This window comes from Paroedura picta, chromosome 9, assembly GCF_049243985.1.
Source record: "Paroedura picta isolate Pp20150507F chromosome 9, Ppicta_v3.0, whole genome shotgun sequence".
In the NCBI taxonomy this organism is placed as follows: Eukaryota; Metazoa; Chordata; class Lepidosauria; order Squamata; family Gekkonidae; genus Paroedura; species Paroedura picta.
The window spans coordinates 22,232,128-22,251,353 of NC_135377.1; the positions used below are offsets into that span (position 1 = coordinate 22,232,128).

The following is a 19,226-nucleotide window of genomic DNA, read 5'->3' on the forward strand; positions in this document are numbered from 1 at the left end:
TGTTGTGTTTGTTTATTTGATGGTTCACATAATTATTGCTGAGTTGGAAGTGGGAGCTCTTTCTTTGGGTATATATTTATATACACACAACCAACAGGACACCCCCCCCCCTTGCCAGAAACTCTTTTACAATGTTTGCTCTACCTCATAGAGATCAAACAGGCGTGGTTATGAGCAGAAATGTTGAAACAAGGCCAGATTCATTAAAAAGGGATACTGGCTCGTGGGCAGGGGGTTGCTGCTGGGCTAAAAGGGGATTTCCCCCACCCCTTTTTTTTTTCTTTTTAATTTGCATTGCAACATCTATTTATTTAAAAATATTTTCCTGCTGTGTCTTGTGCATAGTGGGACACCTGTGCTGTTCCAAGCTGACCTACTTACCCAGTTCTTGCTCTTTTTTTGCCAGTGCGGCTGTAACTACTTAAAAATATGTTATTCCTGGGTTAGCTGAAGCCCTATGGGAGACGGATCCAGATCTTTTCATAAACAGGTCGATTGGAAGGCTGAGCAGACTGGCAACAGGTGGTAATATTTTTAACCTCTGTGTTCTCAGTTCAGATATAGTGCACTCCACTCTGGGCTGTGCAGACTCAGCCAAGCCATTTGTATTGGACTCGGGGTTCCGAGAAGTGAACCATCAGGGGCCTACGGTTGCATGCAGAGACCCAGTTCACTGGGTCCCACTGGCAAGTCATGTTCTCTCACTCTAATCTGCCTAGAACAGTTGATGTGAGGTGAAAAAGGGGGCAAGCAGTACTGGGCTTCTTGGGGAAAGGACCAGGCTAGAAATGTAATATGGTAGCCTGACCATTGGTCTATCAAGATCAATACGGTTCACTTTAACATGAGAAAGCCACCCTGGTGCTGGGGTTAAGTGTTGGACTAGGATCTGGGAAACTCAGATTCAGATCCCCACTCTGCCCCGGCACCACACTGGGTGACCTTGGGGCACTCACACACACTCAACAACCCTGTGAGGATAAAATGGTCGAGAGCTCCTTTGGGTCCCCATTGGGGAGAAAGGTGAGATATAAATAAATGTATAAATGATATCTAAGAAGAACCTTACTGGATCAGGCCAGTGGTCCATCTAGTCAGGCATCCTGGTTCATACAATCGTCAACCAGTTGTCTCAGAGCATCAACAAACAGGCATAATTGCCAAGGCCTTCCTGTTCCCATTGGCTGCAGAGGAAAGGACGCACAGTAATGGGTTTAAACTACAACTACAACGATATAGGCTAGATATCTGGAAAAAAATTTTCACAGTCAGAGTAGTTCAGCAGTGGAATAGGCTGCCTAAGGAGGTGGTGAGCTCCCCCTCACTGGCAGTCTTCAAGCAAAGGTTGGATACACACTTTTCTTGGATGCTTTAGGACAGTGGTCCCCAACCTGCGGGCTGCAGCCCGGTGCCGGGCCACAAAGGCCATGGCGCCGGGCCGCGGCTCCCTCTCCCGGCCCGCCCCCCCACCCCGCAGTAAAAAACTTCCCAGGCCGCAAGCTTGCGGCCCAGGAAGCTTTTTACTGCGGCAGGCCGGGCAAAGGGAATCAGGGCCGGCCTGCGCCCACGCGGCCCGATGCGTGGGCGTGGCCTGATGCATGGGCGCGGCCCGCGGGTCGCGGCCCGATGCCCTGCCGGTCCCCAACCTCAGAAAGGTTGGGGACCACTGCTTTAGGATGCTTAGGGCTGATCCTGCATTGAGCAGGGGGTTGGACTAGATGGACTGTATGGCCCCTTCCAACTCTATGATTCTATGATTGTCTCTGTTGTCTCCTAGAACTTATAGATTGTCTCCTACTGCCTCTGAATGTAGAGGTTCCTTTCAGGCACCATGGCTAGAAGCCATTGCTAAGCCTGGCTAATCAATGCTCCTGTACTAAAAACAAACTTGGGGATGCTGACTACAATAGATGGATGGATGGATGGATGGATGGATGGATGGATGGATGGATGGATGGATGGATGGATGGATGGCATGTCCCAGGTTCAGTCTCCAGTTAAAGGATCTGTTGGGTTATTTATTATTAATATTTATTATGCTTTGTTCAGACAACAGCTCCATTTTAAATTTCTGCAATTCCTAATCCTATTACATTACTTAATAGATATGTAATACTAGAGACGGTATTGACTTACATCATGTAACCTGTCTTGAATCTCAGTGAGAAAGGCAGACTATCAAAACCATTAATAGATACATACACACATTAGCTGCATCCTCCAAAAGTTGTGCTCAAAGAGGCTTGCAGTAATAAAACCAAAAGGAGAACATGTCATCAAGTCACAATCATCTCATGGAGACCCCAACCATATAGTGCTCAAGAGATTAGTGTCTTCCTCTGCATAGTAGCTGCTGCCTTTCTTGATGGTCACCCATCCAAGCACTGACCTGGGTTGACCCTGCCAAGCTCCCAAACTTTGACAAGCTTAAGCCAAACTGGATCATTCCACAGAACAAAATAGCAAGATAAAAAGCACAGTAAAACCAGTTCAGCAAAAAGCAATTAATAACATTTTACCAAACACTAATGAGGGCAGCACAGCAATTACAAAAAGTATTTACCCAGTATCTAAAGCAGGGGTAGTCAAACTGCGGCCCTCCAGATGTCCATGGACTACATGGACGAATGCTGGCAGGGGCTCATGGGAATTGTAGTCCATGGACATCTGGAGGGCCGCAGTTTGACTACTCCTAATCTAAAGTGCCTAGACTAGGTGCAGGTAAAGTGCTGCAGGAAGAGCTGAGGTGCCACCACTGAAAAGTCCTGGCTCTGGTTGCTACACGCCTAGGTGGGGGATCCTGAGTGGGGATTCTGAGCAGCTCTTCAGATAGCCTTTGCGGGCCGGAAAGAAGGCCAACGGGTGGGAGGGGAGAAGAAGAAACCCCTTTCCAGAACTCTGTCCTTTCTCTTAGCCTGCTTGAAAGGCTGCCAGAGAAGTCAGAGACTTGAGCATTCCTTAAGCTCTTCTTGCTGAAGCGACCAGCGCTCTCCCCACATGTGATGATGTATTTTGAGACAAAAGGGCTCTTCGAGATTTTCCAAGCCTTTGGGCTCCTCCTGATCCTTTTTCAAATTACAGGGATGAACGCATCCTAGGGAGAATTGTGATTAGTCTAAACTCTCCACAGCTGCGAGGGATGAAGGTAAAAATTCCATTTGAGGATCCACAACTTCTGGACTCAATTTACCTACATGACACCACGACCTAAACTGGGGGAGAGAGAGAGAGAGAAAGAGAGAGAGACTCGGAGCAGCATCAGTGCTATTCAGTTTCTTACCCGAGCCCCAACCGCTGAGGGACTTGCAGCCACCCCACCCGACACGTCTGTCATTACGGGGCAATGATATTATGGGAGCCTCGGGATCTGGAGGAAGGGGAATGGAACAATGATATAAAAAAGCTTCAAGCAGGGGAAAATCTAAAGAGGGGCTCGCAATTCATTACTTATGGTACCAGGGGGATTATAAAACACCTTGTAACTGAAAGGCTTTGCCTGAAGCTGTTAAGGACTGCGGGCTTTGCTTCTTCTTCTTTCTTTTTTTCTTCAGAGGCTGACGCATGTCGAATGATCTTGGCAGGAGAAATAACAGCAATCGGCTTTCTGTCTTTCTGCTCAGAAGAGACGGCGGGTTGTTCAGAGGGGCTCTTGCCGTTGTTTCCTTGGGTTACCGATCCAACACAAAATAACACAGACGATTCCCTCTCTGTCCCTTTTGTGAGTCAAAAGAGACGATCATGGCCAGATGCCAAGGCAAGGGCCTTTGAAGGCCAGGCAATTGAGAAGCATCAGATGTGCGCTGGAATATCTAGCAGGTACCTCGAGTGGCCCAGAGAAAGGTAGATTTAATAAACCCAGGGCACTTCAAGAGAGGCGAGGTGTCTGTTTCTTCAACTCTTATGAAATAAAGCAGGGCAGCACCACAATCAGTGGTGGTGACAGAGCTGAGCAGGTGGTTTCCAGTGTAATCCTAAACCAAGTGACGCCATCCTAAATCCATCAACTCTCCCAGGGTTGTATAACATTGCACTTTCTTTCTAGCTTATATTAGTAACTTGTAGGGATGGGCACAAACCTGAACATTCCAGTTCAGGGTATGGGGTGGCTCCCAAACCAAGCCAGAATTTCCCCAAACTGACCAGTGAGATGACTAGCAGCCACTGCATCTTAACAGTGGGGCTGGAGCCCCCATCAGTTATTAGGCTGAAATGGCTGAGAGCCATTTCATTGGCCTGTTTTACTTTCCCCCATGTTCAAGTGGAGAGCAAAGCAGGTGGGTTCAATGGTCGGGAGCCATTTAAACCTAACAGCTGACAGGTGACAACCCCCCCCCCCAAGCTATTAGATTTAAATGGACCGAACAGCCAAACCAAGCCAGACAAACTGTTCAGGGAAGGCGTCTTCATCAAACTGTAGTTTGGGGGGCCAAGTTCTTGCCATATTTTGGGGGGGCATACAGGGTTCAGGCCCATCCCCTGTATCTTGTATTTATTACATTTTAAAGCACACTGTCATTAAGATAATGCATGCAGTTTTCAATAAATGAAAGCAATTATTATGAAAGTTCCTTTTTGTCAAGGAACAGAGTTGCCAACTTTGGACTTGAACAGTGATTGCCCCTAGATGGGGCCAGGAAAGAGCAGGTCTATAATTCTATGAAATAAAACTTTCAAATGCTTTAAAATAACTTTTATTTGACTGTTTTTTATTCATTGCTACACTTGTTTTACCCATTCTCTCTCTGTGTTCGTTCAGGATATCAAAACCAGATTCGTTCGCTTTTTCGTGCTCGCGGCTAGGTGGCGCTGCTGCTGCTTGCCAACAATGTTGGTCTCCTTTTTAAGGAAATAAATTTGAATCTATCCTTAAGGAAATAATAGCCCCTTCTCCGCTTGTACCAGGAGGATTTAAGCCCCAAAAGGCAAAGTAGAGCTACTCCCGGCCCCCGGGGCAGCCCGATACCCCTGGCAGAGGACTGTGGCTTCAGAATTCTGCACAAAGACAGACTCCTGCAGGAGTAGTCAAACTGCGGCCCTCCAGATGTCCATGGACTACAATTCCCATGAGCCGGGGCTCATGGGAATTGTAGTCCATGGACATCTGGAGGGCCGCAGTTTGACTACCCCATCAGGGATCCTCGCGAACTGTTGCGTTCCCCTAAGGGTGGCCAAACTGTGACTTTCCCTATGCCCAAGGACTACAATTCCAGTTGGCTCAGTTGGCTCATGGGAATTGTAGTCCATGGACATCGGGAGAGCCACAGCTTGACCACCCCTGCCCTAAAGGCACCAAGTCGTCTTATGTTTTCTCCATCGCAGTAAACAGAGAATGCATGTCAAATCTACCCTCCATAAAAATCGATTTAAAGTTGCTTTTATGGATGCTTACGAGGAAAAATCCCATGAAATCTTCTTCCGGGTGAGCCTGCATAGGATTGCCCGACACACGTGCAAAAAGACGGGCGGCGAAACGCGGCGGCCGGAGTTGCAAGCCGGTTTTCTGCGGGTAACAAAACCCTCTCGAAACCCCGTTTTCAGAAATAAAACAGGGACAAGATGTATGCGATTCAGGAGCTAAAACTAGAAAAGTGTGCATGGCTTTTTACCAAAAAAATATATATTTTTAAAAATCCACTATTGCTCTTTGGGAAAGTTTCTTTAAAGAGAACTAAGCAGATCCTTCTATGGGTGCTAATTCTAGATGTGCCCGCCTTTAAAAAAATCTTTCAACACTTAAAACCTCTCTCCAGTAGAGACTATGAGCAGTTGTTCTGTGCAAGGAGCATATAGATTAAGTAAATTCAGCTGCCATATGAACACCATTCTAAACGTTCTGTAGTCGTGGCCGAGTGGTTAAGGCGATGGACTAGAAATCCATTGGGGTCTCCCCGCGCAGGTTCGAATCCTGCCGACTACGGATTTCTTTTTTTTTTCTTTTCCCCCTTATTTTAGTTTACCGCATTCAACCAGCCTGTACCTTAGTTGACATCGTTCTCCTCTGGGCCTCTTTATTTATTAACCGGCTTGGGTCCGCCAGCGACGAGAGCGGAAGGAAGGGGCGTGGTCAGTCTGTCATTGCCCGGCCTCTCCCCCCCTCCCCGCCGTCTCCTTGGCAACGGGAGGCTGCGATAGACGAGCTAAGATGGCGGACGACCTAGACGAGCTGCTGGACGAGGTGGAGAGCAAGTTTTGCCGCCTGTCCAAGCCGGGTTGCCCCGACGGGGTCCGAACTCAGGGAGAGACAAAGAACCGCCCGAGGGAGGAGGAAGAGCCCACTAAGGCGGCCTCGTCTGGAGAGAGGGCCAGGTGAGCACTGCGCATGCCCATTCCTTTCTCCTCCCCCCTCCCCTCGCTGATAGTGACCGCAAAGAGATCGCGGATCGTACCACACTTCCGGTTCCCATATGGGAACATGAGGGGCGATGCTTGCAATTTAATTTATTTCCTTCATTATCTTCAGCCTTTCTTCCCAGTGGAGACCCAGAGAGGAAAGCGAGATGTTTAGCTGCAAAAAAATGCAGATACTCATTATTATTATTATTTTTATATCCACAAGCTGGCCAAAATCCTTTAAACAGTGTGGGTGTTAAGCAAAGCAAGAAAAGGAAAGGATGCTGCTGAGTTTAGGGAAGAGCCCTGCTATGTTTCCTCACACAGAAGGCAGCCTTCAAACAGGAACCAGGGCTGCCTAGAAGTCTCATCTTTGGGATCTCGGTGGGTGCTTCATTCCCTGTCTTCTGGCACTCACCACCCCATTGCTGCTGGAATTCCCGCCTGATGGGTTGCAACTTGTACTGGTGCAACTTGTTGCAAGTGCACTTCATTCACCTGCTTCTGTCAGTCATGTGTGCTCTCCCCTAAATTGCCTCCATCATCTGGCTTTCCCCACAAATTATGTTGCTCTTTATTTTTTAGTACTTCAAGCATCTAAGGGAGAGAGAACATGCCTCACCTGATCCATTTATTAGTCTCATTTTTAACATGCTTTTCAGCAACAATGAAAATAGTGTCTATGACCCAACAGGCTAAAAGGTGCTCAAGGAGGCCTTAAACCCACGGATACAGCATGGCAGCTGCACAAATGGAATATTCTCTGGTATAAGCCCGATTCTGCAGTGACTTCCAAATGTAGTGTTTTGTGGAGAGCACCTGTCAAGTTTAGAACTGTGGCTCAGTGGCAGAGCATCTGCTTGGCGGGAGAAGGTCCCGGGTTCAGTCCATGACATCTCCCATTTAAAGCTCTCTCAGCCCCACCTCACCTCCCTCTATTGTGGGGAGAGGAAACTGTAAGCTTCTTTGAGACCCCTTCGGGAAGTGAAATGCTGAGTATAAAAACCAACTCTTCTGCTTCACATACCTACCCACACATCCAACTATAGACCTTGAAATCACTTTTTAATAAACTGCATTCCCCATCACAAACTGACATCTTGCTTTACTGGGAGTTCTTCTGTATCTCAATCAATGCTATAATATTTGAGCAGGAAACAGGTAACATAGGGGGTGCATGATGGACACACACCAAGGAGTTGCTATTGGTTGCAGATCCTCAGCATGTGTCTATTTCCTGCCACAAGTCAAGCAGCACCCAAGCTGCAGGCTCATCCTGCCACAGAAAGTGCAAATTGATCAGTGGTCTCTAGCCTTCTGGCTGCACTTCCTGCCCTCCCTTAGTCACTGGAATTTCTACAGTCCAAAACTACCATATATTTCTATAGGGTTTTGTCCCTATGATTCCTGCAGGTTGTTCAACTCTAAAAGACTCAACTCCACCCACTATCGTTACTGAGATCATTGTATTCCTGTCTCACCCATCCTGTTTTCCCCATTACTTTTCAGAAGTTTAACAACAGTGTTTCTTTGCAATTTTCTTGCAGATTTTCCAAAATATCAACAAAACATAGTAATGAAGAAGAAGACTTGGATGAAATAATTAAAGATATAATGGATGGAAAGAACTTTGTCCAAAGTCCTGTGGTAGGTAAAACTGAGAGAATGGTGGGGGGCATGGGAGGTCATTCAGAGCTATTAAAAACAAAAACAAACCAACAAAAAACCCTGGTAAAGGAAACTTGTGAGAGTCAAGAGTTTGAAAAACTGGGAATTCAGATTGATTGTGGGCACTGCAATAATAATAGGTGCTGGTAGTCTTTTGTTTGCCTTGAGACAATGTGGCAAATTAAAGAAAAATAGGCAAAGAAGCTTCTGCTGAATGTGGTGGTCAATTTTGATTGCTTCCCAACAAACTTCATAAATGAATTTAAAAATGTTTTAGTTGGGCCAGTTTATACTCACATTTTCCTTCCCCCTGTATGTATTTGCATAGCTTCGAAAGAGACAACTGAAATACAGGGGTAATTCCAGAGTGAACATCCAGCGCATTGATTCAGCACTCCTGACAACCACTAGCTGTCTAGAAATAGATCCTCTGCTGATGGCTGCTAGTGAAAATAGATTAGATCAAGTAGGATCTGGGTAAAATAGGGATCATAGAACAAAACCTCTGACAACTTCATCTTTACTTCCAGAGTAGTTAATCAGCCCTGGAAGGAGGATAGGGGAGCACTACATTTTCTAGAGCTGTTCACTGCATCTAGGAGCCCAGAGTTCATACGCTTCTTTATGCATTGCAATCACAGTTCTGCATATACAGTCCCTTGGTGTATATGCTGCTGCCCCTTTATCAAAGTCCAAAGACCTCCCACTCACTTCTGTATTGAACTGATTACATTCCGTGGACCTAACCTGCAGATGGCTGTTGAAACAGGAAAGTTTGGAGACCAACATACAGTTGTTAATTGTCTGCCCTTTGCCTGCTTCTTACTGGAGTAGGTTTACAGCCTTTGTTTTTTTAAAAGCAACAAAAAGATTAGGTGCAAGACAGTACCAGTTAACATGATCAGTCCTGTCCTCTCCTCTCTTTCTTAGAAATGTATATCTAAATGTCCCACCCTCGCAGCTGAAACTAATATTGCCTCCACTCAGGCTCAAGGTAAGAGGTAAGTAAAGCTCACACTTGTGAATAAATACTCTGATGCATAATTTCAGTATTACTATACTTCTATATCAGCTGTATTGCCAGACAATAAAACTAGTTAAGCTTTTAGGAAACTCAGCTTTATTACTTAGGGTGCAGGATTTTATGAATTTTGAAAACATGGAACTAGTGTGTTGAATGTAGACTGGCAGTTCCATAGGCACAAGGATTTCTACCAGTAAAATACAGCTTTTCTTGACCCCCAGAAGCCCATAATACTGCCCCCCCCAAAAAAAAATCATGGGATACAAGGGAATTGAGGAACATTAAAGTATTGTGGGCTATTTTATATCCTGTGTTAGTGGGTCAAAACATTGCAGATTCTTCATTTATATTTGCTTCCAAGGTGTGGGTTGCACACATAATAATACAATGGTTGATTCTGAATTGCTATGCTTTACAGTTCTCCTGAAAACAATAGATTTGTTGAGAAAGTGTACATGCTCGCTAGAATAAGCAAACCTGATAAAGTTAGCAGTGCAGTCCTAACTGTCCTTATACCCACGTAAGTCTGTAGACATTAATGAGTTTAGGAGTAACTCTGCGCGGGGTTTATTTGTTTATACTTAAGATTTCTATGACTGCCCCTCCTGGCTGGCTCAGTGCAGCTGGCTCAGTGCAGTTCACAACATAATTTACAGTAGTTCCACAAACAGTTAAAAGAATAATACACAATTAAAACATTACATTGATCAGTAGTCTTAAATCATAACTTGCCATTACCATTTGCCATCGTTGCTTTGACCTGTAGAACCTCATCTAGCATTCAGAAGGAGAGTTTATGGAGGACAGCTCAATCTGGGATGTTCTGTGTCAATGATGATAATATTTGTGTTTTTATTTCATCTTCAATATTACTTACATTTTCCATTTTAATTCTCATAGATGTTGCCCAGTATACCTTGGAGGAAGCACTGCACCGTATGGTATCGGGACCAATATTTCACAGAGGTAAGTTTTGGATTTTTAAAATTCTAACGAGTACATTATTAGAACTACATGCTCTCAAACTATTCAGCCAAAGTCACTTTCCACAAAGTGCCAATCTCAGCATAGTTACACCCATCCAAGCCTACCAAAGTCAAGGGGATTTATCCAACAAGCTTTTCCACTGGTAAAACCTATGGCTATCAAAAAGGCTATACTGAAGATGGTATGACCTGCATGGACTAAACTGAGGAGGGCTGTAATAAGGAGGTGAATTGGGTGAGTGAAAAAACTGGCCAGATCTGATCCAGGTGTGACTCAACTAGGAAGGCACTGAAAGTCATTTCAGCCTGTGGCAGCCACAGCAGAAAAATGATGTAGGCCATCATACTTTGAAATCTTTGACTAATATAATGCAATGTAGTTTGGAATGGTATATATATATATGCTTTTATCTGATCTGCAAATTGAGACAGCCAAATGCTCTACTTCAAAGAAGAAGATGCTCAAGATGCTTCCAGAGGAGAGGTGGAGGGCAGAAGAGCAAGGTCTCAGCTAACTGCTGTCAGCAATTGATTATCTAGTTGCCCATTATTCTCTTAACCAGGGGTAGTCAACCTGCGGTCCTCCAGATGTCCATGGACTACAATTCCCATGAGCCCCCACTAGCGGTTGCTGGCAGGGGCTCATGGGAATTGTAGTCCATGGACATCTGGGGGACCGCAGGTTGACTACCCCTGCTCTTAACCATTTGTTGAACCCAAGATGGTTCCCATGCAATTCAATCTCAAGGGAATACAAACAAATCCAGATGGCTGTTTTTTCCCCATTTATCTTTGGCATCTGTTAACCATTTTCATTATGTTGTATGTTAATTTGCCCTCACACTTCGCCTATAAGTATGAACTGGTTACTTCCATTCCATGACATTGTATCTGAGGAAGTACATGCACACAAAAGCTAATACCTTGAATAAAACTTTGTTGGTCTTAAAGGTGCCACTGGACACCTTTAATTTGTTCTGCTGCTTCAGACCAACACGGCTAACCCACTTGAATCTATATTTTGTAATAATAATTCATTCTGAAGATCTGTTGGATGGCTAATATACTAGCAATAATTTAATATAATAATATTTAACTGTAATTTTTCTGATACTTTCTTCATTAGCTCAAAAAAAAAAGAATCCACCCTACGGAATAATATGGGTAACATGCATATTTATTGATGTTTCATATTGGTTTCCTTTGTTTTTGCACATAACATGCATGTGCATAAAGAGGCACCATTCTAGAAAATGCATATTCTACAATCAATCAATCATACCTTTATTGGCATTACACATAAAAAAACAAAATAAAGATGCATATTCTTCAATGTGTGAGAAAAGAGAGGGGGTGTCTCTTCTAAGACAGCACTTGCTTTCTTATAAAAATTGTTCAAAGCTTTTAGAACTCTCGTGATCATTTAATCAGGGGGAGACATTTACAGAGTTACACCCTTCTCAAGCTATATATTGCTATGTATTTAGATGGCTGAAATTCTGTTTAGGATTGCCTTGGAACATTTCAGTGATTTAAATATTTCATAATGTCACAATATTTCTGTTGCTGGTTTGTATCCAAGCAGTATCACAAGCAGATAATGAAACTTGTCTTGCCTCCCCCTTCCACCATAACCCACAAAATGTATCCCCTGGAGGGATCATCATGTAAGGCAGGGGTAGTCAATCTGTGGTCCTCCAAATGCCCATGCACTACAATTCCCGAGCCCCTGCCAGCAAACGCTGGCAGGGGCTCATAGTAATTGTAGTCCATGAACATCTGGAGGGCCGCAGTTTGACTACCCTTGATGTAAGTAATTGGAGTGGGATGGGAGAATTGGTGCAAATAACGTCCCACCCATCTGCCCACCGCCAGTAGAAGTGTCCATCTGTTTAAAACCAGCTGTTGTATTTTAGAAACTCAATGACATTGGTCCCGTCTTCCTTTGGACAGAACTTGTGATCGACTACGTTGTACTGCATGTGACTTCCGTGTTTTGCACAGTGATGACTATCAGTGGGATAAGTCATGTGATTATCTCTTCTTCAGGTATGCAATTGAGAGTGTGTTCATACTGTCAGTGTACTGGTAGGCACATTGACTTTTTTTTTCTTTACGTCTTCTAATAATTTCAGTCCATATGAAGAAACACCCAAAGCAAATGAAACCACAAGGCAAAAATGTTGTGTCTTCTTGAAATTTATTAAATACAATCCTGAATAATTTTGCAACCAGAACAGGGTCCCGGGTATTCAATCCCGCTTTCTAGTGCTTCTTCAGTGGTTGCGATTATAGTCTTAATATAACATCATATAATATCACCAGTATAGTACAATTGTACCCCAATTGAAGAAGTGACCCCTTTACTAAAGAGCTGTTGCCTATGTGATATCCTGTACCTGTACTGGGTAAGCCAGTTTTGTTTGCCTGATCTTTTCTATGTAGATTTTCTTCTCTTTTCCTGTTGCTGCCTGCCCTGCTTGAGGTCTAATGGTTTTTAGCTACTCTTCAGGGTTTTTTATATTGGAATTCTAAAGGGTTTTGAATGAATATTGTTGTATTGTTATATTGACTGATAATAAACCCTTTTGGATCCTGCATTGGGAGAAAGGTGCCATAGATTCCTTCCCCCCCCAAAAAAAATGAATACATTTTGACATAGAATGAGAACCGTTTTTGTGAAATGCCAGAGTTTACCTTATCCTATGAACATCCATTATATTTTAACTTCCCTGACCACCACCCCACACAGATATTTAAAACAGATTGTTCTTGCTTGATAGGAATAACATGCCTGAATTCAGCAAGTTGAGGACAAAGATGGTCAAGAAGAAAGGAACACGGGCCTATGCTTGCCAGTGCAACTGGAGATCTATAGATGAACTAACGGACCTCAGTATGGACAGACAGCTCCATTGGGTTTGCAGTAAACACACAGAGTGACATCGCCCTGCCAGTTCAAGCAGCCATTTCTGCATGAAGACCACCTTCGGCATTCATGGACGATAAAACAGGCCCATGTTGTGTGCACTGAATGAATTTCATTATCCCAAGAATAACCTGAGTACTTTTACTGGTCTGCAGGTCCCTTGTGAACTAGCTAAATTGGGTGGGATGGTCATTCAGAACCTCAGCAGCCTGTACCCTAGAGAACTGGATGGACATGACTGTTAGGAATGGTTAGACTCATCAGATTCCTTCACTGTTACCAGTACAAGAGGGAATGGAGGCCTGGGGCCTAGAAAGCATTTCAGAAGCGGAGGGTGCATGAAGAGAAACCTGTCCAAGCTGTTCCTTTGGCTGGAACACTCTTTTCTCCCCACAGAGTGATCTTCTGATGTGTGCATCTGAAACACTAAACGTTTAGGCACTTGGTATATTCCTAAGAAGGCTCTGCTGGCCTTAGGAGAAGATAATAAAACCTTATCTCTGGTTCCTTCTGGAAGACATGTATCGAAATAACATTTTGTGGCTGTATCAACAGCAATGAAATAGTGTGGGATCTTGAAGCTTGCAGTCTGAGCAAGAGCAACTGTCAGTATTACTCTAGTCTTGTGAGGAAAAAGTTCAACATCCTTCAGCCACGCTTATCCTCATGAACCTGGGAGCTAACACAGTGGTATTTACCTCTGAGTAAATGCATGCACAGTATTGAGCTGGGCCACTATTTGGTGGTGCTTTCCACCATGCCTTGCACACTGAGTCACAAGGACTCAAAGGGTTTTTGTTTGGGTTTTTTTTGTTTGGTTGGTTTTTGCATCAAATCTATTTATTTGTGGACGGTGGGAAGTGGGCACTTGATTGAAAGGGGAGCAGAGAGGCTATGCCTTCCTTTACCCATCTCTGCTCAACCTCTAAGCTAATGAGACCATTATCATCCAACAATGGTTATGAGTGAGCTCAAGATAAAATGATCATCATGTTCACATTATCTGTTTACACCAGAGGTAGTCAAACTGTGGCCCTCCAGATGTCCATGGACTACAATTCTCATGGGAATTGTAGTCCATGGACATCTGGAAGGCCGCAGTTTGACTACCTCTGGCTTCGTATCAAAATACTAACAGAAATAAGGTAGCCTTGACCTCTTTCACACACACACACACACCCCTCTTCAGGTTCTAGTTTTAAAAACACTGTTGTTGCAGCTGTGGTATATCGAATCAGGAGGGGCTTTTTCTGAATGTAGTCCTTGTTTATATATAATTTTGTAAATCTGTTCATGTAATGCCCTGCTATTTCTCAGTGTTTTGTGTTTTGGTAGCACCGGAAGCTTCAGAAAATGTGTCATGGTTTGTTTCTGTTGAGACAAATATAGAAGGTGAATCACAAACTGGGTTCGGTTCCATGTGTTTCTTCTGCTTGTACAGAGGGGAAAGTGCTGGTGTTAGCAGAACAGTCAGTATGACTGAATCAACAGCAGACTAAGAAAACAATAATTACATCATGAGGTAGTTACCTGAAAGTAAGTTCCGTTTTATTTGATTTGCTTTTTGTATCATCTGTTTAGAATCAGAGAGTAAGTAATCTGCAATAAGCATGCTTCAAATACATGTCAAATTGAAATCTAAAAGTTGTATTGAATAAACATCCACTCTTTTCTGTTTCTCTGTAGTATTACAATCAATAAAAGCTATATTCTTGCAGATGTGAGCAAATGGATTTTTTTAACACTTATATTGTACTTTTCTTAAGGCTATAATCCAAAACATATCTTCCTGATCATTAGCATCACTGAATAACATGGGACTCACTTCTGAGTAGACCTGCTTAGGATTACTCCCACAGTGGCTTATACATTTTAAAAGCACTCAGGTTAAAACCACAGATGGAAGAAGTGAAGGAGGGGGGAAGAGGAAGAGGATCTCATACGCCGCTTTTCTCTACCCGAAGGAGTCTCAAAGCAGCTCACCTTCCCTTTCCTCTCCCCACAACAGACACCCTGTGAGGTGGGTGAGCTGAGAGAGCCCTGATATCACTGCTCGGTCAGGACAGCTTTATCAGTGCTGTGGCAAGCCCAAGGTCACCCAGCTGGTAGCATGTGGACGAGAGCGGATTCAAACCTGCTATGCCAGATTAGAAGTCTTCATAAATGAAATTTTAAAAAGTGGTCTAGTTTGAGATTACTGAGATTAAGTGAGGTAATATATGGCGGGATATAGTATCAGATCTGCCCTTTTTTCCTTTCCTTAATAACAAGTCACGGGAAAGCCCCGTCTGAACTGAGGCCACAAGCAAGGAGGTTAACACTTCCGCTCCTCCACTTTTTTGCTGACTCCACAGTCCTTTCTCCTAGGAGCTGCTATTTGCCAAGAGAAGGGACTTACAGGTGTCTTTATGTGTTCCCCATGGCTTCTGGGAAAGGCATCCCAGGAAAACAGTATGGAGAAAAAGGTTAAATCCTCTCTCCCTCTTACACTGTGGTTCTGGGCTAGAGCAGCAGCAGCTCTGTAACAGCTAGGAAATCCTTTCAGCAATAAACTCAATTGATGAAATTCAATCTTCTCTGCCCCCCCCCCCCCAAATATACACACACAAACTCACTGCCGGCATTATGGGGTAATAATACTGGCCTGGTTAACAGGGCTAGTTATTAATATAGTTGTGACTTGTATTTTCCCGTGGCTCAAGAACCAACTTATAAAAGTACAACAAATCCCCAAAGATGAGATATGTGAAGTATTTGGAACACTTTATGGGTGCTATATCCGTTCTGCATTGTTAATCTAGAACAGCAGATTTCTCATGATCTTGGTAATATTTCATTAATATTAATGAAAACTGTAGGTTGTAAACATGGGCATGGTTGATTACTTGGTTCTGAGCCACCTGTTGGCCAAGCTGTCGATCAACATAATCTGAATGAAAGACTTGGTTATTCTGTTCCAATTGCAGAAGGACTGTCCCCTCCCCCCCAAAAAAAGGTTGCAGAATGGTAGATTTCCAGGACTGCTGCACTGTGTGTTGATTGGTTGTTCTCCCGCCATTTTGCACAGCAATCTTATTTTTATAAAAGACTCTGTTTAGCCTTCCACTACCTCTTCCAGCCTCCCATTATGGAGAAAAGAACATATGACCATAAGCAGCATGGTTTATGCCAAGGTGGTTTCAGACAAATATTATCGTTCTTGTTTCCAGTACTCATCGGCTTTTGGATTTAACTTGTGGTTGTTGAAATGGCATGGGGGAAAATGGTTCAAAATATGTTCACAGTGTGGGTCAGATGACAGAGAAGGCCCCTAGTCAACCCCATAGGTTGCCAGTTAAAGGATCAAGATGTAGTAACTGTTGAGAAAAACCCCTCCCCCCCAAAAAAGCCCTGCTTTCTCACTACATCCTGAATACAGCTGGATCAGTCAATGGCCCTGCAGCACTGGACAGTTTTGTATCTGCAGGTAAAAGTTCTTTTGAGCCCCCTTTGGAGGCGTGGTTAAGTGTAATATATCAATATGTTCCACCTTTTCTGAAATACAAATTTTCAATGATATATTTCGGTCTGATATTCTAAATGCGTAGGAAGTGAAGATTCTTAGTCATCTTACTTTCATCCGGAGAGTTTATAACATCAATATTTTTAAGTAAAATTGATGTTCCTGGTTTGAAACGACAGAGGGCAGGCTTGCACTGACATAGACTTTTTTCAGTACAGGCCATTGAATAAAACTTTTCCTTCTACAGGTCATAAAAGGAACTATGTAACTCAGAAAAGGCTGTCTCCTTGTTGAAGTCTGAGTAACACAAGACTATTCCATGAACTCTCTCACACACAGACATTCACACTCTCCCTCCCTCCGCTCATGTCTTTTATTGATCTCAATTTTGTTTTTAGCCTTAAAATTGATCTTTGATTTGACAATGTTTTGTTCCGTATCTGATAGGAATTAGGGAAGGGCACAGACTGTGCCAACTCCCAGCAAGATTCTCTTGCTATGTTTGTGTCTTACACATGTACATCCATCTCAGTTAGCATCATCCACGGTGTCTTTAATCATGAGTTCCTCTCTTCATCCATGCCCACAATGAAAAGGGAAGTGTAATTTAAACTCAAATGGTGATGATCAAAGCTATGGCAGTTGGGGAAGTCCCACTGAACAGAAATTACAGAGACTGTCTAATTACCAAGTATTGGCTTACCTCAAGGAACATGGTTTTGAGTTACCCAGAACTCTTCAAACAAGTTCAAAGGGAGAATTAACAAGTGACAGTGTTACACAGAGAGCCATGTCAGCTGTGTCTTCTGAGCAGCAGGATCAGACAGGAAGACAGATTCTACTGTTTGTTCAATTACAGAGAGCCAGTTTGGTGTAGTGGTTAGGAGTGCGGACTTCTAATCTGGCAAGCCGGGTTCGATTCTGCACTCCCCCACATGCAGCCATCTGGGTGACCTTGGGCTCACCACAGCACTGATAAAGCTGTTCGGACCGAGCAGTGATATCAGGGCTCCCTCAGCCTTACCCACCTCACAGGAGTGTCTGTTGTGGGGAGAGGAAAGGGAAGGTGAATGTAAGCCGCTTTGAGACTCCTTCGGGTAGAGAAAAGTGGCATATAAGAACCAACTCTTCTTCTTTTTCTACAGATATGGGAGTCATGTAAGACTGACAGTGGATAACGTAACCACAGGTTTCAACACATTTCCTCCAACTTTGCAATGATATGTTTACCCCAGTTTCAGAACGGAAACTTGCATTAAGTCGGAGTTCGAGCACTTGTCGCTTCTAAAACCATTTGCCCCAAAACATAGCACCCTGTCCTTTCTATCCACACTGGGAAAGGGGGGACCCCTTTGAATTGCTGCTGTTGTGCCATGACAAGTACAGCCACTGCAGTTGGGTTGGCTGACATGGCACCAGAGTCTCCCGCCTTTACCGAAACAAGGCACAGTCAAACCCTGCCCAACGGATGGATCTTGAAGGGCAAAAGACCTAAAGGGCTGCTGCAGTCAAGGTCACTGCGAGGCACACTACTTAAGAGAGCTCAACTTTGTCTGGATCGTGGCAATCATGTTAAGCCTTCATGACTGCAGAGGGAGGCATTTTATGCTTTCTTCCATGAAATATTTAGTTTTATATTGCAAGGAAGCTGCAGGATAAGCACAGGGAGCCTTCCAAACTACAGTTTACGACCTAATTATTTTAATGATAATGGCATTAAAGTTAACAGCATGCAATTAAGATGCAGATAGATAAGCCACGAAAGAAAGAAAATAGCCAAACCCTTGCTTTAGCAGTTGAAAATGCTACAATGAAGGAAGCATATACCTTAAAAAAAAAACAGCAGCTAGAGCTTTTTTTTTAAAAAAAGAGAGATTAAGTTTGTAAAAGGTTCAGTTCTCCTGCACTTAAAAAATTCTGAGTATGAATCCAGCCATAACTAACCATTTTTAAGACCCCAATGGAATTGTTATGTGCATGCCTAACAATTTCATCCTACAGTTATACCCTTTTAAGTCCATTGAGGTTGATGGACTTAGAAGGTTGTAACTCTGCTTAGGATGGCACCACTGATCTCTCCCACTGCAACTGAGAGATGTTAGCTTTGGCAGGACAATCACCCATGGTGCGGAGAGGAGGGGCAGTGGCAGCAGCATCCTGTGCCTGCATGCACCCACCAGCTGGCGTGTCACCATCGCCCCTCCTCTCCGCGCCGTGGCACTGGCCTCCTATGCGCCGCTTTGGGTTTTGATGATTGCCGAGGTGGCCGAACCACGCCGAAGGGCACAACCCTACAAAACCTCCTACTCCTTTGAGCACCCTTCCTCCCTGTTTACCTTCAGATGAAGAATGGACAGCATTCTCTCTCTTTACAAAGTCAGTTCTATTCTCAGTACAAATATTTATTCTTTAAATCAGCCTGTACTGTACACCTTTGCATATTTAAATGCTACCAAAAACTCTTCAACACCGAAACCTTCTAAAAAGCAGCAGTGCCTTTGCAGGGACTCTGAAATGAAGACCACCACTCTAGACAATAGTCCATTTCCACAGACATAGCAAACCCCACATTGACCTACCAGGCACTTCTAAATGACTGGACATCATAGACCAGGAGTGGCCAGATTGTGGCTCTCCATGTGTCCATGGACTACAATTACCATGCTGGCAGGGGCTCATGGGAATTGTAGTCCATGGACGTCTAGAGAGCCACAATTTGGTTACCGCTGTCATAGAGTATGCTGCAAATTCTTAAATGGGGAAACATGTCTGTTGGAAAGATTTCCT

At 43.9% G+C, this 19,226-nt stretch overlaps 1 protein-coding gene, 1 long non-coding RNA gene and 1 other non-coding gene across 6 annotated transcripts in view; 2 read left to right on the top strand and 1 right to left on the bottom strand.

The window, feature by feature from the left end:
- LOC143844570 (uncharacterized) overlaps positions 1 to 6,105 on the bottom strand; it is a 58,195-nt gene extending 52,090 nt beyond the window's left edge. For all 4 annotated transcript variants that reach the window (XR_013234039.1, XR_013234038.1, XR_013234040.1 and 1 more), the window contains exons 1-2: positions 5,978 to 6,105; positions 3,281 to 3,367 (exon numbers count right to left, since the gene is read on the bottom strand). This is a non-coding gene — a long non-coding RNA (uncharacterized LOC143844570). The remainder of the gene's footprint in view (positions 1 to 3,280; positions 3,368 to 5,977) is intronic.
- On the top strand, positions 5,836 to 5,917 carry TRNAS-AGA (transfer RNA serine (anticodon AGA)). The gene has a single exon. It is a non-coding gene; the product is annotated as a tRNA-Ser (tRNA).
- CFAP418 (cilia and flagella associated protein 418) lies at positions 6,091 to 14,654 on the top strand. The gene is made up of 6 exons (XM_077351852.1): positions 6,091 to 6,306; positions 7,878 to 7,977; positions 8,929 to 8,999; positions 9,923 to 9,988; positions 11,962 to 12,057; positions 12,792 to 14,654. The coding sequence occupies exons 1-6, from the start codon at positions 6,143 to 6,145 to the stop codon at positions 12,949 to 12,951; spliced, it is 657 nt and encodes a 218-aa protein (XP_077207967.1). The 5' UTR covers positions 6,091 to 6,142; the 3' UTR covers positions 12,952 to 14,654.
- Positions 14,655 to 19,226: the final 4,572 nt, after the last annotated feature.

What these genes read in the sequence shown, in the direction of transcription:
- CFAP418 (XM_077351852.1), top strand. Translation starts at nt 6,143, where the DNA reads ATGGCGGACGACCTAGACGAGCTGCTGGACGAGGTGGAGAGCAAGTTT. An exon ending in ACTCAGGCTCAAGGTAAGAG is followed by an intron (nt 9,000 to 9,922) that starts GTAAGTAAAGCT and finishes TAATTCTCATAG; the next exon opens with ATGTTGCCCAGTATACCTTG. An exon ending in TGTGATTATCTCTTCTTCAG is followed by an intron (nt 12,058 to 12,791) that starts GTATGCAATTGA and finishes CTTGCTTGATAG; the next exon opens with GAATAACATGCCTGAATTCA.